The sequence below is a fragment of the Lontra canadensis genome, unplaced genomic scaffold (assembly GCF_010015895.1).
Source record: "Lontra canadensis isolate GAN:19392208 unplaced genomic scaffold, GSC_riverotter_1.0 scaffold808, whole genome shotgun sequence".
Classification (NCBI taxonomy): domain Eukaryota; kingdom Metazoa; phylum Chordata; class Mammalia; order Carnivora; family Mustelidae; genus Lontra; species Lontra canadensis.
Genome location: NW_022631792.1, coordinates 13,245 through 27,936, shown reverse-complemented (window position 1 = coordinate 27,936; position 14,692 = coordinate 13,245). Strand labels below are relative to the sequence as shown.

The window sequence follows — 14,692 nt, the reverse complement described above, 5'->3', positions numbered from 1 at the left end:
TCCTCCCCCTCCTCCTTCCTCTTCCTTCTTTTTCCTCTTCCTCCTCCCCAACCCCACCTCCTCCTCCCCCTCCTCTTCTTCCTCCTCCCTCTCCTTGTCCTCCTCCTTCTTTTCCTTCTCCTCCTCCTCCTCCTCCTTCCCTGTCCTTTTCAGTTCTCCTCCTCCTCCCAGGGTGTCTGTTTTCCAGCAATCTTCCTCCTTTCTTCCAGGAAGTCCTCCATGTCTCTCACCCACTGTGTGGGCAAGAAGGAAGAAGAGGAAGAGAAGGAGGAAGATTGCTGGAAAACAGACACCCTGGGAGGAGGATCTTGAGGCCTAAGCCCAGGCTGCCCTGCTTGCTCAGAACCCCGGGTGGGTTGTGCCCTTACCTCTTGCCCTTCCTCCCTCTAGACTCTCCCCTAGCTCCTCTCCTGGACCTTATGACCCATTCCCTATCACCCCTGCCCGAGGTGTCCCTTCAGCTCCTGGCGGGCAAGAAGCACATCTGCTTCTTGTCTGCAGTCATCACCATCCACCACCCCACCACCCCCAGCCTAGGAGTACAGGTGATGGATCAGTGCTGGTTTGCAGGCAGGGAGGGAGCAGGGCCACTTGGATTGACCATCGCCCACCCAGGAATCCTTCCAGTCCCTGTTATATGTCTCCGTGGCCACAAGGCGTCAGTAAAGACCTTGGCTTGGTGTTGTAGCCCCAGCCTGGAGTCAGGAAGGAGGCTGGACTTTTGGGGATAGGACACCCCACCATGAAGGCCCATTTGTTAGGACCAGCATGCCCGGAAGAGAGAGAGGTGTGGCAGGGCTGAGCAGTTCACGGGGTTGTGAAATGGAGAATCCAGGACTTGCCTCAGAGAGTAAGGGGCTGTGTTCTCTGCCCTTCATTCATTTATTCCACAATTGTTTGTTCATCTCAGCTACGGGCCAAGCACTCTTTTAGGTGCCAAGGTCACTGTGGCTCTCCCAAACTCACCAAGTCCCTGCTCACATGGACTAGGCAGCAGATTACTGCCTAGACAGAAAATAAACTAAACAAAAGCCAAACAAGATAATTTCAGAGAGTGGTAAGTGTTCTGAAGACAAGAAAACGGAAATAGGAAAGTGGCAGCATTGAGGGGAGGCAATTTTAGGAGGAGTGGTCAGGGAAGCTCACGGAGAAGCAAAAGCCTTCATAAAAAGTCAGAGCTGCCGAGGATCCCAGGGCTGGCTGGTCCAACAGTCGTATTTCTCAGATGGGGAAACTGAGGCCCGGTAATCTATAGAGTGGAGCCTAGGGCTGAGCCCAAGTTTCTTGACCCCCGGGTTTGTCCTTGGGTCCTCTTCCTCCTCTCAGGTCCTGAACGTGCCCTGTGTCATCCCTGGGAGGAAAGATTAGACGCAGGGCCTCTCCCAGAATGTGTGGGTTAAACAGGGACCAGAGGAGAGGGACACTTTCGGAAGTCGTAAGTGTAGAAAACACAAACCCTGCAGTAGCAAAGAAGTCCCGCCGAGTTGTGGTTTTCCCATGATATAATTTCAATGCTTTAAAAATATCTTAAAAATAAAATTCTTTTCCAAATGTTGGTTTTGATGCCTTTGCCCATTTGAGGGGTGTGAGCGTGGAAAAGTCATTCCTCCTCTCTGCGAGCCTCAGTTCCCTCCTCTGCAGAGTCTGAGCCCAGCTTTCCTGACGTCCAAACCACTGCTCCATCCAGTCCTTGTGTGACCACAGGCGTCCCCCTGGCCACATCTGGTTGGGGTCCCCTCCCTCTGCTTCTGAGCCTGTGCCCACGGCCCACCCCTGCCTCGAATCTGTCTGCAAGGCCACCAGATGCTACCACACTCACCTGGAGATGCCCAGTGACTGTGATGCGGGTATGACTTGTTATCCTCCCCAGTTTGTGAACCAGGAAGCAGGATTTACTCAAGGTCACATAGCCAGTAAGTGACATTCAGGATTGGAACACAAAGTTCCATTCAGTTTTGTCTGCTCAAGGCTCTCCTCCAAGATGGCGAAAACCCCCAAAGCTTTGCTGTTTCGGGAACTAAGCTTCATTTCCCTGAAAATACATTTCTGTGCAGTTTGGGTCCTGGCGCTGTCACTCAGTGTGGTGCTGCCACCTCCCGAGCAAAGTGGGGTATAGCAGCTCATGTCCAGTTGGCACTGTCTGGGTCAAGACATGGGGATAAGCCAGCCTAGAAGCCGCAGGCGTGGGCCACTTGACCCATGAAAACACTGAGGTCCAAAAGATGACCTAACCAAGCCACCTACCTTTGCTGGCCCTTCCTCTTTTCTCACCTCCCCGCCGACCCGCTAACTAACGCCCCTCTACTCCCCCGAAACTGCTTTGGTAAAGTCAGTTTTCTCTTCTTGGTTGCCAAACTCAGTGGCCTCTTTTCAGCCCTCATTTTGTCTGGTTTTTCCACAGCATCAGACACTATTGGCCACACCTCCTTCCATGGCTTTCATGACACATTCTCTGCCAGTTCTCCTCCTACCTCCTCGGCTGCTTCTCAGTCTGTCCCTCCCTTCTCTCGCGTTCCCCAAGCTTCTGTCTTTGGCCACTTTCTTTTATTACTCTGCATGGCCATTCTGATGGCGATTGCTGATATGCTAACAACTCCAATGCACAATTGTTCTTGGTGCAGACCTCACTGCTGAGCACTTGGCCCATTTGTCCAGCCTGCCTCCAGCTGGCCATCAACGCCAGATGTCAACATGTACCCATGCTGGTCTCATCCTAGTCTCCCAACCTGCTTGTCCTCCCACTCCCATCTCGGGAAAAAGTCACCTTGTCCTGTAAGTCACCCTCCTGGGAATCATTTTGGCTCCTCTCTCCTCTGTAGCCTCCACTTTCATAGCCCATTTTTGAGACTGCCTTTTGCCCCTAATTTCCATCCCCACTTTCTCCATAGTAGTAGTAGAACCCCCAAATTCTACTTAGACACATGGCCACTCAATAAAGACAACAGTTCTGAGCCTCTTTTGTGGTTAGGTGGTTAGGTACGGGCAACTTCCAGGAAGTGTCTTCCTCCTTCTTTCCTTCTCTCTGGCTGGAATGTTGATATAATAGGCAGAGCGGCCTTTTGGGACCATGAGGTCTAAGCCACGAGTGATGAAGCAATAAGGTAGAGGAGCCTAGATGTTGACACTGTGGTAGCCACACCAGCCCTGGACCACCTACCTGGGCTATTTTATGCAAGCTATTGTTATTTTGTCACTTGAAGCCACTCACCTAATTCTAAATAATCCGAAATCTATAATTCATTCAGCAAGAGTGTCTATTTATGCCAATGTTAAGGGTTGTGTGCCACGCTTTTTCAAACCAAATCTCCCTTAAGGCTCATTCCTTCTGTCTTCACCATCTCTCCCATGTACACCACCCTTGCCACTGCTTGTCCTGGGGCCCTCCTGTCTCCCTGAATCGTTGTAACATCTTTCTCAGTGGCCTCCATTTCTCCAGGGTGCCCCTCCTGAATTTTTTCTACTCACAGCAGAGGGATCATCCCAAAATACAAACCTATCTCTTTTTCTTGTTGCACAAAGACTCCACGCTCCTCCCCCATTACCCACAGGATCAAGTTCAAGCTCCTCAGCCTGCCATTCAAGGGCCCTCCCTCTTTGGCCCTTGCCTCCTTTAAGTATATCACTTGTTTGGCTGACCACCCACCAACATGCCAACACACCAGTGTACTGCCCTTCCTAATCAAGCCTTATTCGTTCACGCCACTTGGCCATTGGACACACTGTCACCTCCTCTGGGATTTTCTTCTTTCATGTGCTTATGTCCAATTCTACTCCATCCATTCCACCATGTGAGCACCTAGTATGTGTCATAAACTTCCGGAAAGTGCCTTCACAGCCGCAACCCATGGTAAGTACCGTCATCAACCCCATTTCACAGATAAGGAAACTGAGAGTCAAGGAAAGGAAGTGAATTACCCGCACATTCACAGTGGTGATTAACACTAACTCTTCCCAGTCCCAACAGTTCTCTTCATACTCATCTTCTGACGTCTTTCCCGCCCCCACCAAGCATCCTGGGGCATGGGAACTGAGCTCTAATCTCAGTTGGGCCACTCATTCCTACCACCTGCTGCTGGTTGTCCATCAACACCCATTCTTCCTGTCTTCCATACCAATAGAAAAAGCATATTCCTCAGTCTTCCCCTGCAGCTAGACATGGTCCTGTGAATAAACTGTCAAGATATTCTGGGTAGAAGTAACATGTGCATCTGGGCAACATTGTACTTATTTCCTTGCTATATTCTTCCTGAGAGCTGGGCATGGAAACGTCTGTGACTCAGGTTCCACACCACAAAGACAACCCTTCACCGCCACAAAAAAAAAAAAAAAAAAAAAAAACCACAAAATTACCCAACCCCCAAAAACCCAACCCCAAGAAACAAAAGAGCCAGTCTGGACTTTGAGCAGTCATCCTGGCTCATGAGATTGGGGTCACGAACAGCAGAGCATCAAGAAGGAAGCAATCCGGGGCGCCTGGGTGGCTCAGTGGGTTAAGCCGCTGCCTTCGGCTCAGGTCATGATCTCAGGGTCCTGGGATCGAGTCCCGCATCGGGCTCTCTGCTTAGCAGGGAGCCTGCTTCCCTCTCTCTCTCTCTCTCTCTGCCTGCCTCTCCATCTACTTGTGATCTCTCTGTCAAATAAATAAATAAAAATCTTTAAAAAAAAAAGAAGGAAGCAATCCAGCTCTGAATGAGTAAAACAAGAAAGAAATATTTTCTCCTCTTTAAGCCACTTAAAAATTGTTCTGATTCCCTTCGTACAGCAGCTGGCTTAACACTTACAGAGCTCTTATTATATGTGCTATCATAAGTACATTAAATTCAATAAATTACTAGCTGCGTGGCAGTAGGCAAGTCCCTTTACCTCCATGAGCCTCAGTTTCCCTGCCTCTGTGTAGCCTGGAATAGTAATGTACTAAGTCAGATCACTGGGAGAATTAGGTGACACATTAGGAGTCAATGCTCAGTGACCTCACAAGCAGACAGCTCACGTCGTTAGGGTGTGTGTTTAGCTGGAAATCTGAAAGACTTTGATGTGAAGAGAAGGAGGAGGAGAAAAGGAAGAGATAAAACAGCTATTTCAAAATAGCTGGAAATAGGAAAACTGAAGAACCTTTTGGGATTTCTACAACCATTTTACAGTAAAATCACCTATAGAGAAAGAGGCAAACTTACCCAAACTAAGGATTCTGGAAGGCATAAACAGCAAATGTTCACTCCTGCCTCTGGGTCTCCCTCTGCTCGTGGAAGAGCCCCATCCTTCCAGCATTTACATGGGACATGATTTGAAGTCACTGTCCCCACACCACCCTTCTGTTCTGGACACTGTTTTCAGCTCTTGTTTCCTCAGGACCCATTGTACTCACACTGGCCCCAGCAATCACATACACGGAACTTGCCTCGGGCCAGGCACTGTGCTGAGCCCACAGAGGTCCGCCTCTAGCTCATGTACTCTGACCGGTAGGGTATCTATTTATACATGTTTTAGATTAGAGAGGAAAACAAACACAGAAGCTCACAGTGGTAAAGTGGCTTGGCTTTGCCAGATGTCATGTATATAGTCTGAAGCCAGAATTTTAATTCAGGTCTGAATGACCCTGGGACCTGAGCTCATCCCTCAGCCCCTGTGGCCAGATGGTTGACCTTGCTCTCTGCCTGCAGGGCCCCGGCAGAACTAAAACTCCACCTGTGTTCTCCAACTATCTCTGAGGAGGACCAGAGCACTCCTGCCCTTAATTTAAATCCAGAAACTTGGGTGCCTAGGTGGCTCAGTAGTTAGGCTTCTGCCTTTGGCTCAGGTCATGATCCCAGGATCCTGGGATTGAACCCCACATCGGGCTCCCTGCTCCATGGGAAGCTTGCTTCTCCCTCTCCCACTCTTCTTGCTTGTGTTCCCTTTCTTGCTGTCTCTCTTTCTCTTGTCAAATAAATAAAATCTTTAAAAAAAATCCAGAAGCTCTTGAGGGAGAAAAAAATGGAGAGATGTAATGATCTAAAAATTAACAACTCCAAAAGGCAACAGATAACTTAAACAAAGTCAAATGGCCAGCAACCGATTGGGAGAGAATGCCCGCAAAATTTACAAAAGACAGAAGTTTGCTATTTGTGATATATCATGAACTCTTCTAACTCAGTAACAAAAAGACAAACAGCCCAGCAGAAACACGGGTGAGAGCATGAACAAGTGATTTTTAGGAGAAGAAATACAAATAGACAATATCGTTATTGATAATCAAAGAAATACAAATGAAATCACATTTTTTTTCTTTTAATTCAGGGAGGTAACAATGAAAGACATTGCTTATGTCCAGTGTGGTAGTCAAGGGGCTGAGCTAGGTCACGGTGCTGGTGGGAAGGTGAGTGGGAGCAGCCGCTTTGAGAACTCTTGGGCTCTCACAGTTTTATTTGCTCGTATCTTCTGACCCAGTAACACCCCTTCTAGAAATCCATTCTACAGAGATATTCCCACAAGGGTTCAAGGGTAAACACACAAAGATCCTCCCCATAGCATTATTTATTAACAGTGAAATTCAGCAAAGGACCTCAATTTCCATGGACAGGAAACCCGTTTAAGTAGATTATGCACAAGGAAATCATTAAAAAGAATAAGGTAGGAGCCACATTTACTGACAAGGGAAGATTTCTAAAATACATTAATTGAAAAAATCCAATTCTATAAAATTGTATGATCCTATCTAGGTGAAAAAGGGATGTACATGTGTATAATATACATAAATGTACACATTGTGTGTATGTGTGTGCAAGAACATGGAAGGCCTTTGAATTTTCACTTTATACCTCCTAAATGGTTTGAAATTTTTTGCCTCTCATGCATATTACTTTTGACTGAAAACAGAGTTTTTGTTTTAAAAACAAGCAATACTTGACTTATATTCTCTGCCAGACCAGGGTAGGCTGGGTGCCAAGGGGGTCCTGTTGCCTGGATGTGCCAATCTGATGGCATGGCCCATACCTGGGGTTGTTCACTAGGAAGGGGCAGAGGAGCAAGTCCGTCTGGAGACCACCCTCTCACCAGATGTGTAGGACTCCCGGTCCTGTCCCTGCCTCACCCCAGCTCTGTGGGGCATAACTGGACTTCATGCTTATTGAGGTCCAACAGCCCTCATCCTACAAATGAGAACAACCTATTCCCAAGAGTCCTGTGTATCGGTGAGTAGATGGCTTGATCCCTTGGAGCCTCAGCTGTGGAGAAGGAAGCCAATGGACTAGAATGAGGCCAGCGACTACAGCCGCCTTCCAGAGCTGCTGTGAGGCCCGAGAAAGACACACACTGTGCTGGTCTACATGTGCTGGGGAAGCATTGCATCTTCCTGCCCTCCTCCCTCGGTCCAGCCTCACTGCCTCCCCACGTCGGCAAGGTGGGAGGGGTGGGGAATGAGGTCCTCCAGCTACTGCAGTTAGAGCACTCAAAAAATGTGCCTCAGATCACAAGTTCATCGTTGAGCCAGCGCTAGTCCTCCCATCTCCATCTTATCTCTGGCCCAGACCCTCTTTCCCAAGCCAGGGGCTAGGAAGCAGTCACTCTAGGGCATCCTAATACCTGCTCGGAGCCCCACATGGAGTGGAGAGGGCCAGCGATGAATCAGGTTCTGTCTTCAGAACCTCACAGTCTGGGAGAAACAGTCCTCCTTAACCCTGACACGTGCTGAAATAGGCCCTTTGCTGGCGGAAAAGGCCCTGGAGGGAGACTTTCAGGCCAAGGAAAGCGCACAGGCCACGTACTGAGGCTTACGGAGCCTGCGGTGGCTGGAATGGAGGATGGGAAGGTGCCTGGAAGCAGGCTGGGTCAAGGCTCTCTCCTTCTTGTCCCTGTCATCATGCTTCCTGACATCAGAGCGGCTCCCAGGAGCTGGGACTGGACGTCACCTTCATTCATCCTTGAAAGAAGCCTGTGGTGTCTCCATTTGGTTGATGAGAACACTGAGTTCCAAGTAGCTTTCTTTCCTCTATCTGCCCCAGCACACTCTGGGCCTTGGCTTTTACCTGGATGCTGCTCCCCACGCCCCTGACCCTGCCCCAGGTGGACCCACCCCTACCCTTTCATCAGCACCAGCTCTCAGCACTTCCCAGGCCCTGAGCTGCTTAGCAGCCCCTGCCTGGAAACCTTGGCATGTGACTATACATCGTGCCCTCCGGGCTGTCCCACAGCTCAAGTCCCAGGGTGTGCAGGCGGGTCTCTCTCCAGAGCAGCTGCCTTGGATGGAATGCGTGGCTCTACAACCCCAGCTCACCCCAAGCAAGCAGCACTGCCCTGTTTTGCAATGTGCTCGCAGATACCTGCTCCCATTGGAATCCCTGAACGCACTCTGAGGGGATTATCCTCCCCGAGGTACAGAAACTGAGGCTCAAACAAGCTCAGGGACTTCTGTATCCCATGGCGACAAAGTGGCAGAAGCAGGTCTGGGGGAATACCAGAGTGGATGCGCTTACTGCGGTGTGACCCGGAAGAGCAATTCACTGCCTGAACCCCAATTCCCTGACCTCTGAAATGAGGGTGAAAGTACCTGGGAGTGCTACTTATGGGGTTGGGTGGCGGTTAAAGGAGAGACTGGAAAAGAAAGAGCACCTACTGGGTGCTGTTAGGTCCCATCATGCCTGCACACAGTAGGCACTCAACAAGCTGGGACTCAGTGACCCGGCACGGCCAACAGCAGGTCAGCATAAAGAGTTGGGCAAGGAGGGGTGAAGGAATTCAAGAGGATTATTTTGTAATCAGCTGAACGCCTAAGCTGCCTGGGAAAAACTAGGATCAGACAGTTCACTTAATTTATTCAACAGATGACTGTGGAACACTTAGATGAGCTGGCCTGGTGACGATGGTGACAGCGACTCTCATTTATTTCTACCATGTACCAGGTAATCACGCAGAGTCTCATCACACCAACCCTGTAAGCTGGTGTGTAAGATATTCCCTACAAAGATTTTTTTTTTTTCCTCCCTCTATAAGGGAAGGTACTAATCAGGCCTGGGACAAAGGAGAAACATGTGGAATACAACTTTAAGGAGGCTCTCGCTGTTAGGACTCTTATGCTGCTGGTCTCCCCTTGTCCCCACCTGTGCCTGTGATGGGCACTGTGCCGCCCAGACCCCCTTCCGTGACTTGTCCTAGCCGGTGCGGGTGCTGCCAGTGGACAGCCGTCCCCTGGCAGTGCCCTGAGGCGGCAGCCACCCCCGCAGCCCCCCATGAGGCTGGCCAAGGCTCTTCTGTCTGGTCTGCTCCAGCCCTTCCCGTCCACAGCTGCTGATCCTTAGGGCCGTCCCTGATAAACTTCTTGAGCGCTGAACAGCAACAGACTCTGCTTCCTGGGGGGCGGGAGGCACCTGCAACAGGGTGCCTGTTGGAGTAACCCCATGCTAGCTGGTTACAACTAGTCTTTCTGAAGACTTGAATATAAAGGTATCCCTGAAAAGCCCAGGCTCAGGGAGGAAAAGCTAGAAACTACACTATTCTAAACCACTCATATGAGTTGACTTATTTCATCTCCACAGCAGCTCTGTGGGGAGGTGCTATTAGCATTTCCATTTTGCACATGATTCAAGAGAAGTCTTGGGGGGGGGGGACTACCTTGTGATGAAATCCAGTCACCTTTGAAAAGAGCATTCAAAATGATGGACTTTGGCCTGGGGAAACTTTCATCTGAAAAGAAAGAAAAAAAGGTGGAAAAATATCTTCTCCGTGCCACAACTCAGCTCCTAACCTTGAGGGAGCCTGACTTTTAACTCCAAAGACCCAGGCTGTGTATGGGAGTGAAATCCACAAGCCCGAGGTGGCTTTAGGAAGTAGCCCTGGGGAAGAGGTGAAAGATACACACGGATCCGCTGATAGGTGGTGGGTCCCCCGTCCAAGAACCAAGACTCAGAAGTTAAGGTGACTTGCTTCAGGTCAGGCAGCTAGTAAGAGCTGCTCCTGGAACTGGATCCCAAGGCTGTCAGAATACAGATTTCTTCATGCTGCCAGGAAAGACATTTCATCCTCCAAAGAATCCTCCATAGGGTATCAAGGATTTGGGGATCCGGGTGATGGACTGCCGGAGCCTTACCTTCTATTCGGTCCGCCTGTCTGCTGTCCAACTTGTCAGGAGCCCAGCTGGGAAGGATTGGGGGCTGGAAATAGCTCAGCAGCTGGATTCCTTCTATACACCCCCTTCCACCCTGCCTTGATGCTACAAAGTAGCAGGTGTTGAGTTTTCATTGTAATCTCTTCCATATGGAGAGCACTTCGAGTTAACCAGTTGCTTGTTAACCCATCCCTGAATTTGCTTTTCACTTACTGTGTGAGGCTTACTGCCTTAGCGGGGCAGGGATATTAACCCCATTTTACTAGTGGGAAAACTGAGGCTCATAGAGAAGGGAATCAGGACAGTGTCCAGACAAGGGCCAGTCCCTCCTATCCCAATCTAGTTCCCTGGCTTTTATCTCTGGGTTTTGGGCAAAGCTGGGGCAAACATTCGCCATTCTGAGCCCAAAGCTCAGGGCAGTACCTTTTCAGAAGCCTATCTGTCCTTCCTCCCCATTCTGTCCCAGAAAGCTTCATTTTCTTAAGGGAAACCTTTATTCATTTGCCAAACACCTCCTGTCATCCACTCCATGCCTATCGTGGGAGCTCCAGAGCCAATGCCGACAGTGTACCCTGAATGATCTCACAGGCTGGACAGAAGAGTCCTGTTAACGAACAACCTTGGCACTAGAGTGAAGCCCAGCCAGTGTTCCTCTCCAGAGTCTCTGGAATTCATTTTCCTCTCCACGCCACTGCCCTGTCCCAGCTGGTCCTCAGCGTCTCTGACCTGGTCTCCTCTCTGCCTTCAGAACTTCTCTCCTGGACTCCCATCCCCCTGAAATGATCCCTGAAACACCTAGGGATCTTTCCAGAGCGTTAACAGCGGAGGGTGGGCCGGGAGCTCACCGTGGTGAACAGGACGAGGACAAATCCTGCCAGGCCTCTCCTCTGCAGAATGGGGATGGTGCCTACTTCACAAAGTTGCTGCAAAGCCATTAGACCTTTCTAGAGAGGCCTTATGCACACCCTGTACTCGTATGATTCCTCCCTTTGAACGGGTTCTTCATTTATATGCCATCTTCTCCAAATCCTAAACGTGGACTCATCCTTGTCACTGCCTCCAGGAAGCCTGAATGGACACACCTCCAAGCAGCTGAAACCACTCCTTCCTCTCAGTTTGTGTACCTGGCCATCCAGTTTTCTAGTCCTTGGCACTCTTTCTTGCACCAAGGTGAGCTGACTTCCAGGTCCTCCCCTTCCACCTGGAGTGTGACTCCAGCAGGGCGCTGACCAGGTTGGCACAAGGCCTAGAATAAAGCCAGCGCCAGTCTGTGGCTAAGCATCCTTACCATTCACTGAGGCTGCCTAGGTGTCTGGCCTTAGGTGGCTAAAAGCCTCACATGGCATTTGGTCCTCGTAACACCTGAGATGGGGACCACAGCTCTTGAGGAAATAGCCTCAGAAGCCTGAATGGACGGTGTCTTGGCCAGGGAGGAGAGCCAGCATTCGAAGCCAGAAGTGTCTGAATCCTCAGGTACCACCCAGCTTCCCTCTGGCCTACAGGCTGCCCAGAGCAAACAGGTGAGGGCAGCACCGCCAAGCTCTCCCACCCCTCCCAGGAGCTGAGAAGTCAACCTAGGTGCCTTTGGGTTTCACTGCACCGCCAGGCAGCCTGTGCCTTCCAGATTATGATGTAACAGTTGCACAACTCATGATATCTTTTGAAAGAAACTGCCAGTTTCCTCTCCTGGGCACTGCCAGGGGCTGTGGCTTCCATCCCACCCAGGGTCCCCCAACGGCCTGGGGATTCGAGAAGCCAAATACAGAGCAGGGTTGTTGAAGTGGTAAAGAAATGAGAACGCAAGACTGTAAAGTGACCCAGTTTTATTTTGGTTTTTGGAGGCCAGTGGGGCCTTGCTCCACTGTACAGGGATTAGGGCTGTACAAGCTTCCCCTCCCCAAGGCGGGGGGCCCAGCGACCTGGGGGCCCAGGCGGCGGGGTGGAGGCCTCGTGGATGGGCGGCTCCAGGGGCCCACTGACCGCAGCGGGTTGCACAAGGAGAGAAGGGGCATCAGGCAGCAGCCTGCTATGGCTCAGATTGGGGGGCGGGGTAAGGGAGAATCCGAGAGGACAGAGTCCAAGAACCGGGAGTCCGAAAGGGGGTCCAGTACCCTTCACTTTACCGCTGAGGCTCCGGGTCAGAGAGGTGGAGCTGAACTGTCATCCTGCAGGAGGCCGAGCCTGGACAGAGGCCTGGAGTCCCAGGCCGGCGTCGGGCTCGGAGCGCCAACCCGCTGACCCGCTGCCTCCACCCTCACGGAGGGTGCGCGCGGGGCCCGGGCGCTTGGGGCGGACTCCGGCGGGCTGTCAGACCCCCTTCTCCTCTCGGGCACGCCAGGCAGGCGCCCGGCCGCACTCAGCAGCTCACCGAGCCGGCGGGTGGCGCCGACCCCAAGTCCGAGAAGCAGTCGAACTCGCTCTGGCCCAGGAAGAGCTCGGGCAGCTCGCGCACGCGGTGCAGCCCGAGCTCGAGCTCCAGCGACGTCAGCGCCTCCTCGTCGATGAGTTCGGCGTCCATGCAGCCCAGGGCGTGAGCGGGCGGCGGTGGGGCCGGGGCGCCGGGCGCCGGCTGCAGGCACGGGGGCCCTCCCGGGACGCCGGGGGGCGCGGCCGCGCGGCCCGGGTACAGCGTCGCCACCGGCTGCAAGTGCGCGCCGCCGCCGGCCGGCGGTGGCACGGCCGGAAAGGGCTGGAAGGCGGGCGGCGGCCCGAAGGCCCCGTACGTCAGGGCCCCGGGTGGGGGCGGCGGCGGCGGCTGCCCCAGCGGAGTCCCTCGCGGCCGCAAGCCGCTGTCCAGGCCCGGGCCCGCGTACGGCTGCAGCGTCCGGAGCGCTTGGGGGCCGTGGGAGGGCGCGGCGGGCGGCGGCCTCTGCACCAGGCGGTAGCCCTCGGCGAGCATCAGGTGGTCGGCCATGACGACGGGCCGGATGCCTGCGGGGGCGGCGGCCGGATGGTCAGCTCGGGCGTCCCCGGGTCCGGGCCAGCTCCTTCCCGCGGCGAGGGATCCGCGTCCCGTGCCCTCCCCACAGCTCAGTCAGGCAAAGGAAAACGGAGCCCGACTCGTGGTACTGCTCAACCCAGGGCGCCCCGAACTCAGAGCTCCCGCGCGCCCCGGGGTTGCAGCTCCGGGCAGCTAGGACACCGCACACCACCGCTCCGTACTCGGACCTCCGCGCCGCGCCCCCGGCTTCAGCACCTTCTTATAGCAGAGGCGGGGCTTCCCCGCCCCCAGGCGCTCATTGGCTGGATGGGACACTCCTGGGCGGGCCATGCCGCTCCTCCAGGTTTCGGCCCCGCCCCTCCCGGAGCTCCGCCCTTTGGACCCCAGGCGGTGCCGCGGGCTAAGAGAGCTGCTTGGGTATGTTTGGCACTTTTCAAGGGGTTTGGGCTGGCTGTCCCAGACTCAGCCCTGGGACTGGCTGGGACCAAGCTCGAACAGACCGGAAGGTGGTTTAGGAGGGGCCAGAGGTTTAGGTCCCCAGAGCTGCAGGATCGCAAGGCCAACCTCTTAATTTTCCAGATGGAACCCGAAGCTTGGTGGTGGAAGGGGTTTCCTGGAAATACACACCAAAGCTTTAAGAGAAGCGAGACTGGAATATAAGCTTTGTGACTGTCACCTCTACACAGGGCACAGGCATCCATGTGTAGAGGCGCAGGCACCCACCTCACAAGGTCCCACGGAAAGCCAGCTGCTTGTCCCCATAACCCCAGGGGAACCAGGAGCTCCTCCAGTGGCTTCCACTTACTCGTCGGTGGAAGCATGTACTGAGTTGTTATTAAAGTCATTTATGGGCATGTCTCCTGAAGGACTCGTTCATCTTCATGTCCTCAGCACTTGGCTCAGAGGCTGGCCCAGAATAGGCTTTTAGTAAAGGTTTGGTGAATGAAGAAATGATCAAACGAGCTGGAACTCACCTGAGTTTCAGTTTCTTTATCTGTAAAATGGGGGCAAAAGCCGCACTGATCCTATTGGGTTCTTGTGAAGGTTAAATGAAGACACGTCCAGCTGATGTGGGAAACAAAGGCAGAAGGAAATGTAGATAAAATGAAATCTTCTAACCTGCTGCCCATTGACAAACACTTGAGATAAGGTAGATTATAATATTCCTCCAGGATCCTGTGCATCTTCTTTAGCATAGGAAAGCCCTTTGGAACTTCCCTTATTTTTAGTTCTCCCAGCCCCAAGGTGTACAGTCACTGGCTCTCACAATCTGGGAGCAGCGGAGAGCAGCAGGCAGGAGCGGCAGCAGCCCTTTCTGCCCACAGGTCCTGTCCCCAGGCTTTAATAAAATGACCATTTTGCACCCTAAATGTCTCAAGAATTCTTTCTTGGCCATCAGCTCCAGACCGCACCAACTTCACCAACACACCAACATTCAGCGAACCAAATCATGGTGCCTGGCACATAGTAGGTGCTCAAAAATATACCTCAAAAGAATGAAAAGCTGGACTTAGTTTTGTCCTTCAAGATCTGAGTTGGGATGTTGCACCTTCCCTTGATAACAGTAACGACTTGGATGTTTAGAGTGCCTCACATTCCACAAACGTCATAAGGGGGGACAGGGCATGGGTTAGCAGCCCCATTCTGCAGATAAGGAGACCAAGGCACACAAA

General features: G+C 52.4%; 1 protein-coding gene across 1 annotated transcript; it reads right to left on the bottom strand.

The window, feature by feature from the left end:
* Positions 1-12,321: 12,321 nt before the first annotated feature.
* Positions 12,322-13,228, bottom strand: LOC116863270 (cbp/p300-interacting transactivator 4). The gene is made up of 2 exons (XM_032850773.1): positions 13,139-13,228; positions 12,322-13,009 (listed from the first exon to the last, which is right to left on the bottom strand). Exon 2 carries the CDS (start codon positions 12,990-12,992, stop codon positions 12,435-12,437), a length of 558 nt encoding a protein of 185 aa, XP_032706664.1. The 5' UTR covers positions 12,993-13,009; positions 13,139-13,228; the 3' UTR covers positions 12,322-12,434.
* Between the last annotated feature and the right edge of the window lie 1,464 nt (positions 13,229-14,692).

Coding starts and splice junctions, on each gene's coding strand:
- LOC116863270 (XM_032850773.1), bottom strand. CDS start 12,992: ATGGCCGACCACCTGATGCTCGCCGAGGGCTACCGCCTGGTGCAGAGG.